This window comes from Elgaria multicarinata, chromosome 5, assembly GCF_023053635.1.
Source record: "Elgaria multicarinata webbii isolate HBS135686 ecotype San Diego chromosome 5, rElgMul1.1.pri, whole genome shotgun sequence".
NCBI lineage: Eukaryota > Metazoa > Chordata > Lepidosauria > Squamata > Anguidae > Elgaria > Elgaria multicarinata.
This window is the reverse complement of record NC_086175.1, coordinates 118,136,442-118,160,556: the sequence shown is the minus strand read 5'-3', so window position 1 is coordinate 118,160,556 and position 24,115 is coordinate 118,136,442. Positions and strand designations below refer to the sequence as shown.

General features: G+C 45.4%; 2 protein-coding genes across 2 annotated transcripts in view; both read left to right on the top strand.

The window, feature by feature from the left end:
• The window catches only part of YAP1 (Yes1 associated transcriptional regulator), a 451,661-nt gene that overhangs the window by 207,838 nt on the left and 219,708 nt on the right, over positions 1–24,115 (top strand). The gene's annotated exons all lie outside the window — the stretch shown is intronic.
• LOC134399656 (matrilysin-like) overlaps positions 1–24,115 on the top strand; it is a 29,635-nt gene that overhangs the window by 3,215 nt on the left and 2,305 nt on the right. Inside the window, exons 2-5 of the mRNA XM_063127738.1 lie at positions 19,428–19,625; positions 20,653–20,876; positions 20,968–21,119; positions 23,034–23,159. Coding sequence (XP_062983808.1) covers positions 19,428–19,625; positions 20,653–20,876; positions 20,968–21,119; positions 23,034–23,159 — 700 coding nt within the window. The remainder of the gene's footprint in view (positions 1–19,427; positions 19,626–20,652; positions 20,877–20,967; positions 21,120–23,033; positions 23,160–24,115) is intronic.

Here is a 24,115-nt window from a genome sequence, read left to right as displayed (position 1 = left end):
GTAAAATTGGTATGTTTGTAAGCTTTCTCACAAATTGATGGAGAAGACAAAACTAGAGGAAAAGATGCCTCATTACCATTATTATTATTATTATTATTAGGGTGAGAAGTTTAAAATATAAACATGGCCACCAGGGCTAGATCTACACCAAACAGGATATGACACTTTGAAAACTATATGGAGTGTGTTCTAGGCCCCAACAGTTGTCACCACTGCTATAATAAACCATTTTAAAGCAGCAGTGCAGGAAATAATTTTGATTTGCAGTGACTCATTATTTCCCAGCAAATCTTCATTAGCATGTGAACCACCACTTCCTATGTTTTGTTTTGTTTTTGCATAGCAGCACCCAAATTCATTTAAAGCTTTTTCAGATAAGGGACCTACCAGAAACGTGGGAGCCACTTTCAAATTCTTAACTCTGCATACCTATTCTCCAGCTGTTGTCTCTAGGACCACATGAAATGGAGAACCTTTGACAGTCTTGAACCTTTAAGTTGTCAATACTGTTATAATAGGGTGACCATATGAAAAGAAGGACAAGGCTCCTGTATCTTTAACAGTTGTATTGAAAAGGAAATTTCAGCAGGGGCCCTTCCACACGCCGTAGTGAAGGCGTGTGCATGCGCCCCAACTACGGCGCCAAAACGATAGTGTGTACCAGCCTGAAGAGACGGAGGTGGCAGCGGCTGGGGAATCCGGGCGTGTCTGTTGCCGCTGCTGCCGCCCTCCTGCTGCCTGGGTAAGACCCGGGTCGGAGAGCTCGGTTTCCACCTCCGCCGAGCTCTCCGACCCTCCCGGGCTTTCCCCCCTCCGACCCGGGTCGCTCTTACCCCGGCAGCAGGAGGGCGGCGGCAGACGCGCCCCAAGACGCTGCCGGGGTAAGAGCGACCTGGGTCAGAGGGGGGAAAGCCCGCGAGGAAAGCAGCGTGCCTCCTCCTGCCGCCACCGCCACCGCTGCCTCCTCCCCTTTCCTCGCCTCTTCCTGGCGGCTCTTCGGGAGCCCCGGCTGAGGCAGGGAGGCGGCGGGGGATTCCTCAGCCGCCTCCACCCCCCCCCCGCCGGCCTCCTGCTGCCTGGGTAAGAGCGACCCGGGTCGGAGAGCTCGGCGGAGGCGGAAGCCGAGCTCTCCGACCCGGGTCGCTCTTACCCAGGCAGCAGGCAGCAGGAGGGCGGCAGCGGCGGCGGCAGACGTGCCCGGATTCCCCAGCCGCCGCCGCCTCCATCTCTTCAGGCTGGTACACACTATCGTTTTGGGGCCGTAGTTGGGGCGCATGCACGCGCCTTCACTACGGCGTGTGGAAGGGCCCCGGGTGTCATTTGTATATATGGGGAACCTGGTGAAATTCCCTTTTCATCACAATAGTTAAAGCTGCAGGTGTCCTGCCCTCTTTTAAATCTGGTCACTCTAGTATAGCTCCTGCAGCTTTAACTGCTGTGATGAAGAGGGAATTTCACCAGGTTCTCCATATATACAAATGATACCTGCTGAAAATCCCTTTTCTATGCAACTGTTAAAGATACAGGAGCCCTGTCCTCCTTTTCATATGATCACCCTAACAGTGGGGAATTGAGGCAAGTGCATTATGCAGAAATGGAAAAAAAGCTGTTCCTGTTGCAATTGCTTCTTTTGCATATACCTTAAGGCAGGGGTGGGCAACTTGTAGCCCTCCAGATTTTTTTTTTTCAATTCCCATCATTCCTTACCATTGGCTATGCTGGTTAGGGCTGATGGAAGTTGTAGGCTAAAACATTTGGAAGGCCACAAGTTGCCCTCCCCTGAACTAAGGCATAGAAATCTCCTCCTTGTCCTAGTTAGCTAGCTAGTTTATTAATTTTTTTAAAAAATCCAGTCTCTCCTCCCACCCAAGGAGCTCAGGGTAATATGGCCTTCCCCCCGCTTTATAAGAACATAAGAAGAGCCATACTCCAATATTGGGATGAACCTGGGTTCTAGTATTATGAGAGAGAGAGAAATGGCTCCCTATCTGCATTCTTCTCACCACGCATAATTTTGTACACTTTGTTGCTACCAGGCCCTGTTCTGGGTTAGTGCCGCAGTGAACAACTCTGAATCCTCATATATGTGCATACAAGAGAGCAAAAGGTCCCATACTTCAGGCAGAGCCTCTCGATCCTCCTATGCCTTGCAACCAAGGGTAGTTTATACAACCAGCAGAATCAAATGGTAAAGCTTTTCCAGGTCTGTAACACTTAAGCCTACAGGTAGTGGTTGCAAGTTGGCAAGGTTCGCCATGAAAAAGTTGTTCTCCCTGTACTTGATAAAATAATGTCTTCCTGTTGTGTTTTTTATTTGGACATTTTGTGTTTCTTCTGTGTTTGTTGTTACATGCATAATACAAAGTTCGCTGCACACAAATACCTAGCATATGAGGGAAAACAGATCAGCATAATTTTATTCCTAACTTTCTATATGGAGAGATTTATCTATTTTTTTAATCCAGGGGAGGAGTGTTTGACCTGCACCTTGAACTGGATCATTTTAGGAAAGGCTTTGATTCTGCTGCTTTGGCTAAAATAGCCCTCATATAAACTTTTCTTTTAAGTTATATCAATTGATTTAGAGACATTGTTGATGTAAATATCAACTCTGCCGCCCCCTAGTGCTATAGTTTTTCATTCTTTTTCTTGGGGAGGAAGACACCGTAACACTCCCACGCACCCCTTTTGTGGAACCGACAGACATGTTTGATCACATTGAACAAGAATGGCAAGAGTATGCAGATACTTTCCTGTAAGCATTCCATATGTATTCCTCCAATCGTGTGTAAAGCCCTCTCATGAGATGGATAAAATGCATTTTTTTTCCAACCAGGATCCTGGTTAATTGCTAGGGAGAAGAGAAAGGTAGAAAGAAAAACACTAGATGGCATCAAAGCTCACACTGAAAATGTTCAGAAGGAAGTTAGAAGGCTAGAAGGAGTGTGTGTGTGGGGGCTTATCTACACTAAGTAGGATATTCCACTATGAAAGTGGTATATAAAAGGCAGGAGCCACACTACTACTTTATAGCAGTATTGAAGTGCACTGACAACTGTTGGGGCCCATTCTCACATACCATATACCACTTTCATAGTGCTATATCCTGCTTTGTGTGGATGTGCCAATGGGCTCTAACAGTTCTCAGTGCACTTCAGTACCACTATAGAGCAGTAGTGAAGATGCTCTGATAACCTCTCGTTTGGATTACTGCAATGTGTTATACGTGGGGCTGCCTTTGAAAACGGTCCGGAAACTTCAGCTGGTACAAAACAGGGCAGCCCGTTTACTAACAGGGACTGGCCGGCGAGATCACATTATGCCAGTCCTTTTACAACTTCATTGGCTACCAGTCCAGGTCTGGGCCCGATTCAAAGTGCTGGTATTGACATTCAAAGCCCTAAATGTTTTGGGGCCAGGTTATTTGAAGGAACGCCTCCTCCCATATGTACCTGCCCTGACCTTAAGATCATCTACAGGGGGCCTTCTCTGTGAGCCCCTGCCAAAGGAAGTGAGGCAGGTGGCTACTAGGAGGAGGGCTTTCTCCGCTGTGGCACCCCAGCTGTGGAATGAGCTCCCCAGAGAGGTCCTCCTGGCGCCTACACTACTCTTTTCGTCGCCAGCTGAAGACCTTTTTATTCTCAGTATTTTAACACTTAATTTTAACTTAAATTTAAATTTTACTGTTCTAACTCTGTATTTTAATCTTATATCAATTTTGCTGCGTGGTTTTATCCAGGTTGTGCTTTTTATACTGTATTTTGTATTTGTGTTTTTAACCTGTTGGTTGTTTTATTATGGTTTTAATTTTTGTGAACCTCCCAGAGAGCTTCGGCTATTGGGCAGTATAAAAATGTAATAAGTAAAATAAATAAATAAATAAATCCTGCAGTGCACTTCAATACTTCTATAAAGAAGTAGTGTGGCTCCTGCCTTTTATAGTGGAATATCCTGCTTGGTGTAGATGAGCCCCCCCCCTCTCTGTGTGTGATCACTTCTATTCGGTGTTATTCTGGAAATATAATCTGAGTTAAAATTTGCACATTTGCATGCATAACCAATGTCAAGGACCACAGGCTCAAATCAGAATTGAAATGAATCTATTGGTTTATTTATACATAAAGGTTCATACAGAAAATATCTCCATACAGGAAATAGTGTTATGAATTTCAAGAAACACACACACCAACAAAAGTATTAACAAATAAAAGCTTTAAAAATGACATTAGACTTGTATTGCCAATGTAACAATGTAATTTGAACAGGAAACCTAGATCTGTATCTCTCTCCTAAAACTCTTTCCGTAAGAAACTTGGCTACGTTAGACTGTTCCAGAACAATAGACAAAGTTCGTATCTATCAATCCAATACAGTGGGTCAAGGGTTCTTTCTCCATATGAGCAGGAACAAAAGAAAGAAAGGAAAAGGTAGACTTGATAAATCAGTTTTGTTTTCAGTACCTGTGTTTTGGTATAAACATTATTTATGAAAATACAGGCTTAATACCTCTAATGAGTAGGGATGTGCAGCTAGGGTGACCATATGAAAAGGAGGACAGGGCTCCTGTATCTTCAACAGTTGTATTGAAAAGGGAATTTCAGCAGGTGTCATTTGTATATATGGAGAACCTAGTGAAATTCCTTCTTCATCACAACAGTTAAAGCTGCAGGTGCCCTGCCCTCTTTTAAATCTGGTCACAGTATAGCTGCAGTATAGCTCCTGCAGCTTTAACAGTTGTGATGAACAGGGAATTTCACCAGGTGCGACATGCGTACAAATGACACCTGCTGAAATTCCCTTTTCTATACAATTGTTAAAGTTACAGGAGCCCTGTCCTTCTTTTCATATGGTCACCCTAGATGTGCTTAGACACCCACACCTTGACTCCAACCCCAATTTGGCACTTCAAAAAATGGCCCACTGCTTGGAATGATGTCCAGACGGTCCACTTCAATTCAGTACCAAACCTGGGCTGAGGTTTAGAAATGTAATGCTTCATGATTCCCATTAACATGGGATATCTGAAAACGGTTATATCTTTCCCCCCTCTTGGTCAGAATTGGATGATATTTGCAGGATAACAAGAGGGAATCATGCCTGTCAAATGTCAGAGAAATAGATCAGGATTTTATTCTACGCACCTTGATATTCTGACTTTTTAAAAAAGGGAATGGCCAATAACTTCTAAAAAAATTGTTGGCAGAACTGGATGAAATTTGCAGGGATAGTTGCCTGTTCTGCTCCCATTTTGCGCGTGGGGTGGGTGGATTAGCATTACAATTGGTTACATTCCAGAGATATCCCCAGGCAAGAAACCTGTAATGTTTCAGAAGGACAAGTGCAGAGGCTAGGGATTTATGATGATTTAAAACCAGTTTGTGGCTTTTTTCATAGTGAAGCCTATGTCTGATAAAAAAAATATTACAAGGAAAGAATGGCAGTGTCCACCAGATGGCAGCAAGAGACCAAACAAGCTTCTATCAAGTTAGAGTATAGTACAGCTGATGCTGTTTTTATGATGCTATTTAAAGTAGGGGTGTGCACGAACCCCCCCCTCCAATCTGCTTCTCTTCCAGATCCGCAACTTCCGGATCGGGTCTCCTCTGCTCCGCTCTGCCTATAGTCCACTCCGGTTCGCTGCGAAGCTCCGGATCTGGCTTCCCCCCCCCATAGGCTTGCATTGAAATCCAAAAAAGCCTATAACTTTTTTTCTGTTAAGGTTAGAAACCTCAAATTCAGCACCATGACACCTCATGCACGTATACACATGCGTGCCAAGACTCAAGCCAATCCAAGCCTCCCCTGATTTTTGGGGATTTTTTGAAAATCGGACACCCCATTTTCAGACATGGACTTTTCTCCGACATTTTGACAGATAAAAACTTGGAAGCAGGCACATCCACATTCATGGCAAGTTTCAAGCAAATTCCATCATCTCCTGATTTTTTGGGGGGGGCTTTAACCTCTAACGCAGCACCCCTAAACCCAATTCACACCCCTTTCTATATCTCTGTCAATTTTCACGTTAGAAACCTCAAGTTAGGCACCGTGATACCTCATGCACGTAGACATATGCATGCCAAGACTCAATCCAATCCAAGCCTCCCCTGATTTTTGGGGAATTTTTGAAAATCGAACACCCCAGTATCTCAGAGATTTAAAGCTGCAGACAGCTCAATGGGGCCATTTCAAAGGAAATCCCAACATGCCATGAATTGGGGAGTAGATAACCCTAAATATGAATCTTCTTCCACACTTGAACAATTGATTTGGAACTTCCAAAAGTCAAAGTGAGCGCAGGAAGGACTTGTCCCCTGAGACAAAGCAAGACACACACAAACCATCCCTGCGAGGCGGGCACAGAGGAGGAGGACAGGCGGGCAGAGAGCCAGGCAGAGATATTCCATAGATCTAGTATGGGGAAGTCAGTCCCAGCAGATGCCCCACCACAGCAGCAACCCGGGGCTGAAGGCACGCAGGCCGGCAGGCAGGCAGGCAGGCAGCAGGCATTTCTGGGGGCACAAGGAAATGAGCCAAGGATGGTTTGTTTCAAAGCCAGCAGTAAGTAACACATTGCAAACCAACCCTTCGAGGCGGGCGCAAGGAAGTGAGCCAAGGATGGCTTGTTCCCAAGCTGCCCTGCAGTAAGTAAGTAACGCATTGCAAACCAACCCTTTGAGGCGGGCGCAAGGAAGTGAGCCAAGGATGGCTTGTTTCCAAGCTGCCCTGCAGTAAGTAAGTAGGCAGGCAGGCAGGCATGGACTGGCAGGCAGGCAGGCAGAGAGGCGGGCATGGGTGGGCGGGCCCAGAGGAGCCTGTTCCCTCTTCTCACGATGATAATAATATAATACTAATACTAATACTAATATATATTTGGGGAAATGGGACAAGTGTGTATGCTTTGCACAAACTGGATTTGAAATGCTCAAACTTTATTGGCTTTTTTGCACTTCACAAGCAGTGCACACAGCACACTCACACAATAACACACAGTCACACACACAGTCCAAGTAACACACACACACAGAGAGAGAGAAGAAATAGAGAATATTTTTTTTGGTATTTTTTTGGTATTTTTTTTTATATAGAAGAAAGAAGGAAGATGAAACACAGTCAGGCTTTAAGAGGAGGAAGGGGGGGGGGAACCAACCAACCAACCAAACACTCCAAAAATTAAATATTAAGTTTATATAAAATCAAAGTAAGGGAAAAACACAGAGCAAACTAAGCAAACAGTCAGAAACAAGTAGGGGTGTGCACGGACCCCCCGCTCTGCTTCACTTCCAGATCCGTGATTTGCGGATCGGCCCGCTTCGCTCCGCCCATGTCTGCTCCGCTCCGCTTGGAGCTCCGGATCCGGATCGGAGCTCCGTTTCCCCCCCATAGGCTTGCATTGAAAGCTAAAAAAGTAAACAACTTTTTTTCTGTTCAAGTTAGAAACCTCACGTTTGGCACCATGACACCTCATGGACGTATACACATGCATGCCAAGTTTCAAGGGAATCCCATCATCCCCTGATTTTTGGGGAATTTTTGAAAATCAGGCACCCCATTCACACCCCTTTCCATAGCTCCGTCAATTTGCACGCTAAAAATCTCAAACTCACCACCATGAGAGCTTATCCAGGGACACACACGCATGCCCAGACTCAAGGCAGTCCCATCATCCCCTGTTTTTTGGAGCGGCTCTAACCTCTAACGCACCACCCATAACCCTAATTCACACCCCTTTCGATAGCTCCGTCAATTTGCACGTTAGAAACCTCAAGCTCGGCACCATGATAGCTTATCCATGTGTCCACATGGACGCCCAGACTCAAGGCAATCCCATCATCCCCTGATTTTTGGCGCGGCTTAACTCACCCCAAATTGTCCCATTCCACAACTATGTCAATTTGCACGTTAGAAACCTCAAACTCGACACCATGAAAGCTAATCCATGTGTCCACATGGACGCCCAGACTCAAGGCAATCCCATCATCCCCTGATTTTTGGCATGGCTTAAACTTTTTAACTCACCCCAAATCAAGTCCCATTCTACAACTACGTCAATTTGCACGTCAGAAACCTATCCTTTGGTCCCATGACAGCTTACCCATGTGTCCCCATGGACGCCAAGTTTCAAGCCAATCCCATCATCCCCTGATGTTAGGGGAAGTTTTGAAAATCCGACACTCCAGTATCTCAGGGATTTTAAAGTTGCAATGCAGACAGCTCAATGGGGCCAGTTGAAAGGAAATCCCAACATGCCATGAGGTAACCCTAAATCTTCTTGCACACTTGAAAAATGGATTTTTGAACTTGATAAAGTAAGTGAGCACAGGAAGGACTTCTCCCCTGAGACAAAGCAAGACACATACACCATCCCTGCAAGGCGGAAGGGGAGAAGGGAGGGAAGGCAGGCAGGCAGGCAGCATGCATTGTAGTGCCGCAAGGATGGCTTGAGCACTAACGCATAGCAAACCAACCCGTAAGCGGGCGCAAGGAGCAAGTGAGGCAAAGATGGCTGGTTGTTTCTTTCTAAGCCAGCAGTTACGCATTGAGGGGCACAGAGGAGGACGACTGGGAGCAAGCGTGCCGGAGGGTGCTGGGCACGAACCGCAGAGCCCATCTCCCAGGCACCAGGCGGGCAGAGAGGCAGGCAGAGCAGGCGAGGAGTCAGTCCTGGCAGATGCCCCACCACAGCAGCACCCCGGGGGAGGCGGGCAGACAGGCAGGCAGGCAGGCAGGCAAGCTGCGGGCATTTCTGGGGGCACAAGGAAGTGAGGCAAGGATGGCTGGTTTCTAAGCCAGCACTGCAGTTAGTCACGCATTGCAAACGCAAACCATCCCAGCAAGTCGGTCACCGAGGAGGACAGGCTAGCAGAGGGGCAGGCAGAGTGACATGTCATAGATCTAGTATTGGGGAGGAGTCAGTCCCGGCAGATGCCCCACCACAGTAGCACCCTGGGTGGGCGTTGGAAAACGCCATCTTGTGGGTCCATACTTCCCCCACCCCATGTCCTGCAGGGTTGCCTGCCTAACCCTTGTGGGGATGGGAGATGGAGAGCTCAGAGTGGCAGTGCCAGCAGCAGCAGCAGCAGCCTTCGGCTTTCCCCTGGAACCAGTCGCCTTGCCCGCCTCTTTCCCCAGCAAGATCGCCTGGTGCTGCCTCTGAAGATGCATCTTCATGCTGCTGGTTCCATAATGCCCTGTAGATGAACCCCTGCTTAGGGTGAGTTTGCAGTGGCGACAGACAGCAAAGCGGGGATCCGCTCCCAACTCAAAGTGGTCCCACACTATGCTTGTCTTTCGCTTCCGTGGTGACACCACCAATTGCCCGCCTGAGCTCTCTGGTGTTGCCACAGAAACAGGTGGCAGTGGAAGAGGGGTGGGATGAGACTGGGGAGAGAGCCTCGGCCTGCTGCTGCTCCTCCTCAGCACCCACCTCCTCCTCCTCCTGCCCCTCCACTGTGCTGAGAAGAACCTCGTCTAGGAGGTCTGGAGACAGGTCCATCAGCGGGCTCGTGGGCTCAAAGGATAATGAAGGAGTTGGGGATACTCTTCCTCCTCCTCCTCTAATGGCACTGCTGCTCCCACCCTCAAAAAGAGAACGCCGGGCACAAGTTGCAGAAGAGAGTGCCTCTGCCTGCTTCTTCTCCTGCTTCTGTTGTGGAGCAGCCAGCCAAGGAGTTGCCCGTTTGATTTTCACAGCAGGAGAGGCAGCCTGCTTACTGGTGCCAGCCTGACCCTTGCCTTGACCACTGCTTTCAGCATGCCCCGCCACAGACATGCGCCTGCTCCCTCTTCTCATGATGATATTACTATTATAAGTCTTCAGTGCTCTCTCTTCTAGAATGAACGTTACCCTCAAAAGCCTATCCTGGACTTGTCCAGAATTTGTTGAAGGGGGATGGGAACCAATATAAACATTGCTACAATTCACCTATGTATGAAACATGCAATGGTACAAATAAGGAGAATAACATGAGTAATTAAGTTGGCAATGCTATACATGTTCAGAGCCAAAACAGACATTACTTTAAAGACATAGTCCTGATCCAGATCAGGGCCATAGCAGGGAGGAAGATTACCCCCCCCCCTTTCCTACCAATACTGGAGTCCTGATTCAACTTTTCTTTTCCCTATAGCTTTTAAATATTGAGTTTGTTCTGACTCTATGCTGTTAGCCTCACCCTACCCGGTGCCTGTTTACACTTCCCTGTGCCTGTTTGCATTCTCTTTCCCTCCTTACTGTTTACTACAACTTTATTAGATTGTAAGCCTATGCGGCAGGGTCTTGCTATTTACTGTGTAATCTGTACAGCACCATGTACATTGATGGTGCTATATAAATAAATAATAATAATAATAATAATAATAATAATATCTATAAGAATATACTAATATACTACTACTAATATGTATAAGAATAAAATATTAATACTAACAATAATATGTATAAGAATATACTACTACTAATATGTATAAGAATAAAATATTAATACTAATAATAGTATGTATAAGAATATATGTATAAGAATATAATAATATGTATAAGAAAATTACTGTATGTAGGGAAATGGGACAAGAAGTGTGTGTATGCTTTGCCCAAACAGGATTTGAAATGCTCAATCAATGGCTGTTGCACTTCACAAACAGTGCACTGCACACACAGCATGCTCACACAATCACACAGTCACACACAGAGTCCAAGTAACAGAGAGAAGAAATAGAGAATAATTTTTTTGGGGTATTTTTTTGTATTTTTTGGTATATAGAAGGAAGGAAGATGAAACACAGTCAGGCTTTAAGAGAGGGGAGGGGGGGACAACCAAACAAACAAACAAACACACACTCCAAAGTTTAAAAATAAAGTTTATATTAAATCAAAGTAAGGGAAAAACACAGAGCAAACTAAGCTAAAAGTCAGAAAGAAGCAAACAAACACACACACACACGCCAAGCTAAATCCTAATCTATCTCCAAAGTCCAAACACAGCAGCAGCACCTATAACTAACTCCTCTCTCCACGAACGCCAACCCACAAAGAGACACAAAGCAGAAAGGTCTCAGGGTGCCTCTGCCTTAGTCCCCCGCTCCAACGCTGGGATTGGAGGATGCTTCATGAGGTGATCAATTCTCATCAGGATTGGGAGTTGAATGTGCCTGTCATCGCTTCAAAACAAAAAAACCAAAAAACCCCAAACCGCCGGTTTACCGCGCTGTCCCTGTTTGTTGACCCAATTTTTAAGAAATTCTAGCGCGCAACCCGCACCACGCAGAGAGGTGAGAGTAGTCTCAAAATGACCCCCATCCACGAGTCTCTAAGCACAAGAATTTTCAGAAAGATAGCATCAAAAACAGCCCAGTTATCTGCGATTCTTTTCCGCAATGCAATCCTATGGGCGAAATGTTTCAAGATGGCGATAGAAGCGGAACGCGGAAACCGGAGCGCTCCGAAAATGGGCGCTTCTCTTTGCCTTGCTTCTAGGGGTCCGCGGTCCGCTTCTACTCTGCCTCTGGGCAAGGCGGAGCAGGCCAATTCGCTCCTGCTTCTGCGCTTCTAATCGGAGCGGAGCACATGCCTAGAAACAAGCAAACAAACACACACACAACCCAAGCTAAATCCTAAATCTAATCTCCTCCAACTCCAAACACAGCAGCAGCACCTATAACTAACTCCTCTCTCCACGAACGCCAACCCACAAAGAGACACAAAGCAGAAAGCTCTCAGGGTGGCTCTGCCTTAGTCCCCCCTCCAACGCTGGGATTGGAGGATGCTTCATGAGGTCATCACTTCTCATTAGGATTGGGAGTTGAACCTGCCTGTCATGGCTAAAAAAAACCCCGCCGCTTACCCTCTCCTGCTTTTTTTACATATTTTTTTGAAAAATTATAGCAGGCGAACCGCACCACACAGAGTGCTGAGAGTAGGCTCAAAATGACCCCCAGCCATGACTCTCTAAGCACACAAAATTTCAGAAAGATAGCTTTAAAAACAACACGGTTATCCCCTAATCTTTTCCGCAATGCAATCCTATGGGCAAAATTATCCAAAATGGCGGGCGGATTGCTCCGCAAAAAGAGAAGCGCTCCGCCTATGGCCGCTTCTCTTCGCCATGCTTCTCCAGGACCCTGGTTCACTTCTACTCCGCCTCTGGGCAAGGCGGATCAGGCCAATTCGCTCCTGATTCTCTGCTCTGAGGAGAAGTGGAGCACATCCCTAATTTAAAGTCACCATACTGTGTGCAGGCGACCAGTTTTTGTCCTTCAAATATTTAGCTGATGAAGTGGAGAAGAGAGGGGGAAATCACCACAAAGCAGATGCAGAAAGAAAGAAAGATCTGGTGCTGGTAAAAAACCATCTTATCTTTAATACATTCTTCTTTAATTAGCTCTACATGTTTTGGATAAAACTCTGCAGGAGCGGAAGAAAAACATGAGCTGTTAAAATATGGAACAATAACGAAAAAACCCTCAGCTTTTTCTTTTGGTCCGAGAACTGCATTCTCTAAATGAAGCATTTTACCCTTGCGTCAAGATAAGCTCTTTTATGCCTTCTAACACAATGATTTCAAATGGCTAAAGAAAATGGATCAGTATTTTGCAACAGAAATGGCAAGCGTCAATGAGCCATTAAGGATAGGGTGACCATATGGAAAGGAGCACAGGACTCCTGAATCTTTAACAGTTGTATAGAAAAGGGAATTTCAGCAGGTGTCATTTGTATGCATGCAGTACCTGGTGAGATTCCCTGTTCATTGCAACAGTTAAAGCTGCAGGAGCCCTGACCTCTTTTCTATCTGATCAAGAGGGCAGGGCTAATGCAGCTTTAACTGTTGGGATGAAGTGGGAATTTCACCAGGTGCTGCATGCATACAAATGACACCTGCTGAAATTCCCTTTTCTATACCACTGTTAATGATACAGGAGCCCTGTCCTCCTTTTCATATGGTCACCCTAACTTCACAAGCCAAGCAAAACTCAGGAAAAGGTCTGATGTCACACAAGCACAGGGTTCCCCAGAAAGACTAACTGAACCAGAACCAGAACATGACTGGTCTGATGTCACAGAAGCATGAGGTTCCTCAGAAAGCCTAACTGAACCAGAACGTGGCTGGTCTGATGTTACAGAAACACGGGGTTCCTCAGAAAGACCAACTGAACCAGAACTTGACTGGGAGGAGAAATTATGTAGCAATAGTAGTGACTCTGATATTTCTGAATTGGATAATTCTGAAGACAAACGTGTTTCAGAGTTGCCAGATGCTTGTTTAGGGGTTGAGTTAATAGCGGTTCTTCCGCCCCTCATAGCGAAATATTTTGGTGCGCAGAAAGTCTGGCTCTTCTGGTCATGCGAAAGCACATCGCTCAAATTTCAACATGTGTTTTCATCCATTGTTTTCAATGCGGTGTACAGTGGTCGTGTTTTCAAGGGGCGGTATTGCTGACGAAGGAGAGGGGTGTTCCAATTCAAATCCTTTCCTACTCCTGCTTCCGAACTCCTGCTTCCTCCTGGCAGGGAAACAGGAGTGGCTAATCCCCGAGTTGAACAAGCAAAAAGCAGCAGCAACAACCCTCACCCACATATATACAAATCAAGTAAGACAGGACAATGAGGGAGGAAAGAAAGGTGTGTGTGTGGGGAGAGACTCTTTAGTTCTGTGTGCCTTTTTAACTGAGCCTTTGTCGCAGTACAAAGAAAAAAACACACCTTAAAACCCCCCAACTCCCTGGTTTCTGGAACCTTGAAACATTTTGCACAGCAGGCGGCTCAGGAGCAAGCAGTCACACGCATCCAAGGGGGAGAGGCAGATGTTTCCCTTCGTGCATACCCTACTGGCTCCTGAACATTCTTTGTATTGATTTCTTGCCTGCTTTGGGAGTCCAGTGCTATACACGCCACTCAACTCTTTTTCATCTTCAATGCAATTTCTCTTTTGCAATCCGAGACAATGAGCCCAGGTTGCATTAACAAGGGAAGAACTGCTTCCTCCTGAGTAGGCAGTTTCACCTTAAAAGAAATGTGGAAAATGCACCCTCCTTTCCAGCAGCACCCTCAGTTTTAAAGATAAAGAGATCCAAATTGGCACAGTGGCAGGTCCTAAGTAGGTCTTTCAGCATACCAGATTTTAATCGGATTGGGTCATCCATTGATTTGTTATGGGTTTTTAAATGGAAATTAAACAAATAATTTTTTATTTAAATTTTTAAAATTTCCCTCCCTTAAACCCTTGGAGTTTATAGTTTACCACTGCAAAGGACCATAGGAGCGCTCTTCAAAGCAACACGCTCCAGGCCGGGCTGGTGGGATGCAGGGCAGTAAGAAGCAACCTCTCCCATCCCTTCCGCTCCCAGTTTTGATCCTAGACAAGGCTGGTCAGTTTCACCCAAATGTCCAGTCAGTTACCTACTTCCCTTTCAGTCTTTTGAAACAGGCAATGACTTGGAGCAGGGGGGGGGGGGGCGATAATTAGCAAGAGTGAGACGGGGTGGGGCGGTAACCAGACTTTCCTGCCCACCCCTCCAACCTCAGTTGGAAACAATTCACACACAATTCAATTGTGCATCTTCAAGTTCATGAACTACAGATGCGCTGGTTCCCTTACTCAAAAATAAATCCCATTGATTGCATGCCACAAAGTCTCAAGGCAGGGTGAGGGGAACAGCAGTAGCCTATGCAATGGAGGGGGAGTTGTCCAACCTCCAACAAGCAATAAACTGTAGGGGGAGGTACAAAGGAGACTCTGTAACCATTAAGCTTGTCTACCGTGTGATTTCCTCAATAAAATAAGTCTCACTGATGTGAGTGTTTCGTGTCAGCTTGCCAGCATGTGTGAATGCCAGAGGGAACAGGCATGAACATGACAGTAGAGTTCACTGAAAGACAGTTTCAGGTCTTCAAGAAGTGTAAGCACTTGGTTCATTCTGTCAATTTTATTTGTCTTTCTCATTCACACCACTCTAGAACTTTGGGGGAAAGTCTGAGTTCTGCTTCAAATGCATCCATGTCACTTCTATAATGACTTGCAAATGGTCTGAGTTTTCCTGGATCAAGGAAGTAACAGCACTTGGGATTGAGAGCACTAACCCCATTCAAAAAATTGCAATTGTCTGTAATCTGAAGTTCACTAATAGTGTGATAAACAACAGGAAGGAACACCTTAATTCTAAATTCATGGTCAGTTTTTTGGATCAATACTTTCCGCTGAGCAATTTTTCATACAGCAGTATGCAAAAGAATTTCTGTCAGAGTAGGTATATAATGCCTATTTTCTTTGATAAGTTCTTTATGAGAATCACTTAATTGCACTAAAACAGCCTCCTTTGGATTTCTATGTTTGCTTGTAACTCTCCCATGCCACCATACAGGCTTTGTGGACTGCACTTCTGTTGTGCAGCTTCAATCCTGAATCATTAGCAGTAGCTCTTTTCCAGTTGTTGTACCCTTTATGAGTAAATGGATTCAACAGTACAGGGATCTTTCCCAGAGAAATGGAGACAAGCAAAGCATAACACAGCATTTTGTATTATGCTGTATTCTAACCAAGAATAGCATTTGTACCATGCTGGGTTGAAATGTCTTCACGATAATTGGCCATATTTTGTTGATGGATAACTTTTTTGATCAGCCAGAATTGGACTTTCTTCTTGAGACTGTGCAATGTCATTTTTTAAAAATATATATATATTTACAAAAGGAGGCATTAACTCAACCCCTAAACAGCATCTGGCAACAGAATTCAGAAATATCAGACTCACTACTATTGCTACATAATTACTCCTCCCAGTCAAGTTCTGGCTCAGTTAGTCTTTCTGAGGAATCCCGTACTTCTGTGACATCAGACCAGTCATATTCTGGTTCACTTAGTCTTTCCGAGGAACCGTGTGCTTCTGACATCAGACCTTTTCCTGAGTTTTGCTCGGCTTGTGAAGTAGTAATCTAAAGATCCAAAAGACTATGTTTTTGAAGAGGATGCTCCTGATGATGCCGGGTGTTTTTATTACAATCCATTGCCTTTGTAATATGTAATAAAAGAAATAAGAGGCATTGAAGATGGTGGGATTAATTGATGTGTAAACATTCATAGGCTTGCACTGTGAGAAGATTCTCTGCACCTCCACCCCATTCCTGTCCTAATTCTCTAAGGGGAAAAAAGGAAGACGTGGAGAAGGAACAGATTAATTATTTACTCCCCCTCTCATTTTTCCTGGCCTACTCTAATGAGAAAAAAAGAAAAAGATCCATGGAATAAGCAGATGAATTCTTCCAAGGGTGTTTTTCTAGCTGGCTGGCTGCTGGTACTGGAGTATAGTTTGGAAAACTGTCAAGAATAAGTTTAGGCAAATAAGACTCAATGACTGCAAGGGAGAGAGTTTGGGTTACGTAATCACATGTTTAATGGGGAAAAACGTGCCCCATCAAACAGGAGGAATTTAGCAAGGAATCTGTATTAACTTGCACCATGAAAAGGAAATAAATGATTTTTTAAAACCACATGTTCACAACATAATTGAGATGAATTATACAGCAAAATAAAATGGATTCTAGGCCCACACACACACACACACACACACACTTCTCAACCTGCAAATCACACACACACCAAGCCCAAATAGATTTTTACACAACATGGCAGCACAGACTAAAATGCATTCCCTATTCAGTTACAACCCCATGAAAAGATTTTTACATTAATCTATTGCGCTCTGATGGGTTTTGTTAAAACAAAAGTATTTCTACTAAGGGAAATGCCCCACCACTGCAGGAAAATGATTCCCTAGCTGCCCAGAAATGAACAAAGGAAATCAGCAACCAACAGCAGCCAGAAACATAAAAAAAGCAATAAGATCATACCAGGATGAAGATGATGATAGTGATATTCTTGAAGCTGCCTGCCCCCACCCCACCCCACCCCACCCCACCCTTGCTCAGACTGAGCTGGCCAGATAGACAAATGTTAAACAATAAAACTTTAGCAGAACTATTATACGCTGGGCAAAACAAGCTGATACCAAAAAGCAACATTCAAAAAACAAACAAACACTATAAAGGAAGACAGTGTACTGAACATTAAACCCCCCCCAAAAGCTTTTTGCAACCAGCACAGAAATATTCTACCAACCAGATTCAATTCATAAAAAGGCGAAAGTGGGGTAAATTTTTAGGGTGACCATATGAAAAGGAGGACAGGGCTCCTGTATCTTTAATGGTTGTATTGAAAAGGAAATTTCAGCAGGTGTCATTTGTATATATGGGGAATCTGGTGACATTTCCTCTTCATCATAACAGTTAAAGCTGCAGGTGCCCTGCCCTCTTTTAAATCTGGTCACTCTAGTATAGCTTCTGCAGCTTTAACTGTGGGGATGAAGAGGGAATTTCACCAGGTTCCCCATATATACAAATGACACCTGCTGAAATTCCCTTTTCAATCCAACTGTTAAAGATACAGGAGCCCTGTCCTGCTTTCCATATGGTCACCCTAGGTAAATAAAACGTTCCTCAGTGCAGAAGATTTGAATAGGGTGTTGAGCATTTTCCTGACAAACAATATTACGAAGTGTTTTTATAAGGAAGAGCAATAATAGAAATGAAACACTAGATTGCCAGCAGACTGTCTTAAGGGAATGAAATAAGATATCAGTAACTTAACGAAAAGAAGGAGGATCTTTTAAAACATACTTAATTTAAACGGGGTGGGGGTGGGGGCAGTTGGCAGCAGCGGGGAAAGCAGAGGCAGTGACCTGGGACCTGGGCCGGTTGCTCCTTATCCTTCCTTGTTCCTTCCTCCTCTCGCTTGCTTTGTTCTCTTCAATTGGATCTTGCTCCTGCAGGGATGCTGAAAGCAGCAAGCAAGAATGCCCATTCTGCCGTGCCTAGGCCACGGGGAGGGATTTGTGGGCGGTGCAAGGAGGGGGACCGGTCAACCTGCACTGGGCAGGTATTCGCGCCACTTTGGACTGGGAGGGGACTTGACCAGATATAAGCTGGTCACTCACCCCTGGGAGACTCTCTTCCTCGCTCTCGCGGCTCCCTCCCTCCCTCCCTGTAGACATTGTGAGCTTGCTGGTCGCCATTAGGGAGCCGAGTAGGAATTTTTTGCTCACGTTCTGAATTGGACGTGAGTTGTTTCGCCTACTCCACACTGTAAGACAGTCTGGGAGCATAAATAGGCGAATCTGGCTGCGATCTAATTTGGTCACATTTCACTCATGGCAGGTAGGGACGGGCATCCACAGGGAATCGAATGGCGGGCATTCATAGGCACTGTTACAGTGATAGGTGATTCCCGAGGGCTCCCAGTGTTGAGCCTGGTGGCCGGGCTGGGGGATAAGGACCACCTATGAGGCCGACCTCTCTCACCCGCCTTGAGCCAAGGGGGCGTGGGTTGGGGGTGACAAGGGAAGGTCTCCCTACCCCATCAGGGGATGGACAGCAGGGTGGCGAGAAACAAAGCGCCACCCGCTGGGCCGTGAAAGCTCGCCCCTCCGCATAGAAGGCCTGCTTGCAGGCTTGACTGGATGCCCGACAGGAACCCTTTGCAGTTCTTGAATAAAAGTGGCCCAGTTTAAATCCAATCTGTGGTGTCGTCTCTCATTTCTTGCGTCCGCCCCCACAAAGGAATTGGCAGTGAGACTGCTCTTTGTTTGGGCAGCCTCGGCCTGGCCTGACCTGGCTGGCATGTGCTCGCTCTCCTCTTCACTCTTGCGCAGTCGCTCCTTCCCAACCTTCCCACCTTGTCCCACCTCTTTCTAAAACAACCAGCCGCTTCTTCCAGATACTTAATCACCATGACAATGAGGCCTCAAAGCCTCCGCCCAAGCAGTCGCCCAGCAATGAGCAGCCCAAGCAGTCCTGGAACTGGCTCTGGAACTGGAGCAAACCCTCGTCTCCACTGCTGCTGCCTTCTTGGCCGCCCCAGAATGCAAGCAATTATAATAGGAGTCCAGAAACTGGGGTGGCAAGTGGGGTGGCAAGCTCCTTGTTGGGGGGTGATGCTTGCCTCTCCTCCATCCCCCCCCCACCCGGAGCAGCCTGTGCACTGCTCTCCCTATAGAGGTGTCTACACAGAAGATAATATTTCAATGTGTCTCCATAGCAAACAAAGAATAATGGAATTCTCTGAAAGGTGGGGTTGTACAGTTGGTGCACTGGCTAAAATTACAGGAACCAACTTCCCTCTAACCTGTTGGTTTTAGAGATGGAAGAAAAGATTGAATGGAGGGGAGGGGGAGACAAAATGCTTCCCTTCTTCTCTGGAATGACATCAGTGGAAATGTCAACAAGCAGGGAGGGGGGAGATATCATCTAATGCTTCCTTCTAGCCATCTTGGAATTGTGACACTTCAAAATAATTTTTGAGAAACATATTTTTTTTTTTAAAAAAAGAAGGCAAATGCCCTGAAGTGAATCACCTAGACTTTTGCAATATGTCCCTGGTCAGGCTTATATAAGCTTGGCCGCTTGGCTGCAAGAGACTGGAGGCCAGAGAGTTTCTTCTTTCAGTATAGACTCTTTGATCACTACTATCATGAGGTTCGTGTGGTTCCTGTGCACAGCAGCGTTGCTGTCTTCCAGCTTTGCCGTTCCAGTAGGACACCAATATGGACAGTCAAGCCTCAAGGATCTGAAATCCATAGAGGTAGGTAACCATCCAAGGGTTATGCCACAGAACAGTAGAGGGAATGTCCTGCTGCTGTATTTTGAGAAACAGTTTCATCAGCAGGATTCTTTATGGGATATTAGTTGTACACAGAATGCAATGTATGGTTTCTTCCTACATGTACATATTTAGCATTGCTGGTCAATCATAGAGTTGGGTCTTGACTTAATCATGCTTAGCTAGAACCCGTTTGTTGATTTGGATCCATACAGCTGCCTGCATTTTTGCATGCTCCTTGGAGCTGTGGCTATGGGAGCTGTCACATTGAGGGCCTGGACTTCAAAATTTCCCAACAAATCTAGTGGGGGCTGTTTACATGCCCTATATATGCCGTGATGGCTACACAGTGGTACTGCATTGGTTATACGATGCAACCAAGACAGGTTCCCCCCCACCCCGAAACTGCACATTTAAAATGTTGTGGACTTAACATGTCTTTTTCCTTTGCTCCGAGATCACCACTGCCTATCAGGGGTGGCTTTGCTGTGGCTTGAGGCTGGGGGTGTTCTTGGTGCAGATCGCAGCCACAGATAGGTCACGAAAAGTGCAGATAGGCCGGACAGAGGGCATGCTCGATGGGCCAAAGGGCCACCAGAAAGCCCGCGCTCATTCCTGATGTAGAGATTCATTGTTCTCACCCTGCAACTGTGATGCCACAGGGTTTTTAAGGAATGCGCAGCCAAAGCGGTGCCATAAAGACACCCACTGCTGCTGACTGGTGAAATTGACTACTCCATCACTTGTGGTGCCTCATCTGTGGAATACTCTCTGAAATACTAGGCTACTCAGGTGCTGTATCTCATCTTTTCAGTGCCAGGTGAAGGCCTTTTAAGCTATCGTGGCCTTTCTCATGTTCGTTAGATCTGTTCTAATGCTACAGCCTTGCTATTTTTAATAATGTTGATTTCTGTCTGTGCAATTTCAGAGGATAGGTAAGAAGCCTGTTGAAGACACAATGTTAAACTCTCTTCTTCTCCACTCACCCCTCATACGTTTCCTTCCCTAGGCCTATCTTAACAAGTTTTTTCCACCCGGGAATGATGTAATCCAGCATACTCTGGAGGAACGAATCAAAGAAATGCAGAAATTCTTCCATTTGACTGTAACGGGAAGAATGGATTCCGAAACTGTCAAAGTAATGGAACAGCCTAGATGTGGAGTTCCGGATGTCGCGAGCTACAGTACATTTCCTGGAAGACCACGATGGAATAAGAAAGTGTTGACTTACAGGTTAATTACGTTTCACTTTTTTGAGAGATGGGCGGGGGTGGGGGAAGCGAATTCCAAATACTAACATAGTATTTTCCTCCATTGCTCCAAGGATCAATAACTACCCTTATTATGCGGATATCCGTCGAGACAAAGTGGACACAACCATAGCAAAGGCATTTAAGGTGTGGAGTGATGTGACCCCACTGCAGTTCAGAAGAACAAGTGGACCTGCTGATATTGAAATTAGCTTTGAGTTTAGGGGTAAGGCTGCCTAGCTTTATTTTTATTTTGTAGTTTTCATATTTATGCCTCACACTTCATAGGAGTCTGAGAATGTTTTTACATATAAAAAAACTTCTGCACAGGTAGGAATGCAAGTGTGAATTTTCCCGGTTTTTAAAAAGTTTTTCAAAAAACAAATTGGGGGGGGGGGGAGAGGAGAGGAACGAGGCCATTCCCCAATGCTTTTTTTTTTTTAAAAAAAGAATTATAATCTGTATCTCCACAGCTATGCAGATACAGATAATAATAAAAAAAGAAATGGGGGAGAGAAACGGACAGCCAGAGGGGGGACGCAAGGAGATGGGGCAGGGACTCGGGACGAAACACCTGTCCTCTCCTCCTTCTGAGTGCCCGTTCCTTCTCCCTATTTCTTTTTATTATCTGTATCTGTGCAGCTGCAGAGATACAGATAACAATAAAAAATTAAAATGGGGGAGGAATGGCCCCATTCCTTTCCTCCTCGCCCGGTTGTTTTTAAAAAACTTTTACAGCCATGGGGAGCCCCATGGCAACCCATCAGGGGGCACTGTAGGGGAAATTGTTATCCCTCTCTTTGGCACACTTTCAGTATTGGCATACCATGCTGAGATGTGCTGGAACACAGGATAACACTTTTAAGATAAAGCCTTGCTAAGAAACATCTTGGTACTTGCTGGCCAATGCCTTGGAATGTGCTGATGCACTGACTCAAGAGCCACAGAATACAATACAGTATTGAAGACACTATGCTGTGATCACGTATTTCCTTAACCCTTATATGGTATATTCATGCTGAACACACACTAACCAACACCTCCTGTGCACCCCCTGTGCACGAGGTAATCATGCATTTAACATGCTGTACTTAACAACCAATCATAGCTTGTATACAAGAAATGTAACCACTTAATTCTTAATAAAAACCAAGACGGGGCCGCCTGTTTGAGATGCCTCCTCTTCATGCAGTTGGACTCCTTGCCAGTTATTCACTACAGGGCACCATGGCTCCACTGCCAAAAAAAGTCAGGGTAAGTGCCCAACTTTCTTGGAGCAGAGTTTCCAGGGTTTGCCCCGGATGGCTTCGCAATGGCATCTGTGCCATGGAGATGACATGCCGCTACTGTGAAGCCACCCAGGGGCAAACCCTTCGTGAAGACGTGCCCCAGGATACAAGTTATCCTGAGCCCTCTCCAGCCACCTTCCCTCCCACTCCTAAGGATGTAGCAAAATCTGCAGAGCTGGAAGGTTAAGAGGTGACGATCATTTCTGCCACTTCTCCTGCCTGAGTTCAGGGGGCTTCCTGTCACCAAGGGTGCAATCGATAAGATTGTGCACAAAATATCTTTAGTTAGAGCTGCAGATATACAGAACCACTCAGTGATTGTCCTCGTAGAGCTAAATGCAGAAGGAATCTGATTGAACCAGGACAATGTAACCAATAGTCCCTCTGAGTCCAAAGAGAAAATTGGATAATTCTTCCTTGCAAACTGTGTGGTCATGAAGTCTTAATATTCCTCTCCTGCACATTTCAGAGTTGATTCCCTGCAAACACCTTTAGTTCCAAGGCAACAGGATAAGCCCAGCAAATGGCAAATTGATACCTTGTAGCTTAATTGTTATGAGTATTGTATTAATTTTAACAACTAATGCCAGAAAAACGTTTCTCCCTTCCTTTGCTATATCATTTATTTATTTATTTAAAACATTTTTTAGCCGCCTTTCGGGGCAAAAGCCCTAATTCATCATGTTACGTTAACTCAATTTACTTTATACACGGTGACAGGCGCTCAGAAATATGATCCAGGTCCTCAGAAAAACAAGTGTCAGTTCCTCCAAGGTGTTAAACACAATACTGTTACAGTTGTTGATTTCTTGCACAGCTGGAGATATCTTGATTTTTCTCTTCCAATTCAGCTCATGGTGACAACTTACCTTTTGATGGGAGAGGTGGAGATCTGGCTCACGCTTTTGCCCCTGGACGAGGCCTCGGTGGAGATATGCACTTTGATAATGATGAGATCTGGTCAGAAACCAACAGAGGTAAAGGCATTCTATATTTTTTAAAAAGGTGCTGGGGCTCTGCTCCCTGATTTACTCATCTGCATTATTATCATTGGGGACTTAAGGTACTGCATGGGAGTATCAGCACAAATAATCTCTTTCCCTCAAAGAACTCCGTGTATTGTTTATATATAACTAACTCATATACCCAGAATTGTTTGGGCCTGCTAAGTAAACGTCTTAAAGTAGTGGGCCGGTGCTAGGCCTGTGAGTTAACTTTTAACAAATAAAATTGCAAAAGTTATGCTGGAAGTTGTAGGCATAAGCCTAGGGCCCTGATTAACATCTTAATCTTTGAACAGGGTCTGCGGTGTGGTGGGAGACAACTGGGCAGTGGGCCTTCTTAGTTGTGGCACCCTGCTTGTGGATTTCATTTTCCCAGGCAGACTTGCCTAGTGACTGAATAGTTTTCCAGTGCCAAGTGATTCCCCCACCCCACCCCAAGGCCTTTTAACTTGATGAGATTCTTTTATGCTGCATTGTTGTTGTTTTCTGTTATAACTAAACCACAACATAACAAGACAGATTGAGGATTTTTATGATTTTTATGTAAAAGCCTGACTGTACCATTAAAACATAAGAGTGAATGGAGGAGTGACTGATAGCTGAGGCTAGAATGGAATGGTGGGTGGAGTTTGTGGCCGTTGGAGCAAGTCAGGTAGAAGGAGAATGAAGAGAATTACTGACAGGTCAGGAAACTGGGAGCTGAGTTGGGATTGAGAGATAGTGCCCAGGGGCCCATCCACACCTAAGGGTATAGCGGAAGGGAGGGGGAGGGTCACGGGCTTACTTGCTTCCATGATCCTCCTCCAGCTTCTATACAGCCGTGTAATGTCCCAGAAGGGAAGAGGGATAGCACAGGCACTGTTATTTTTTTTAGAAGATGAGCCACATGGCCCTGATCCAGGGAAAAAGATAAGTAAAAAAAAAACTTT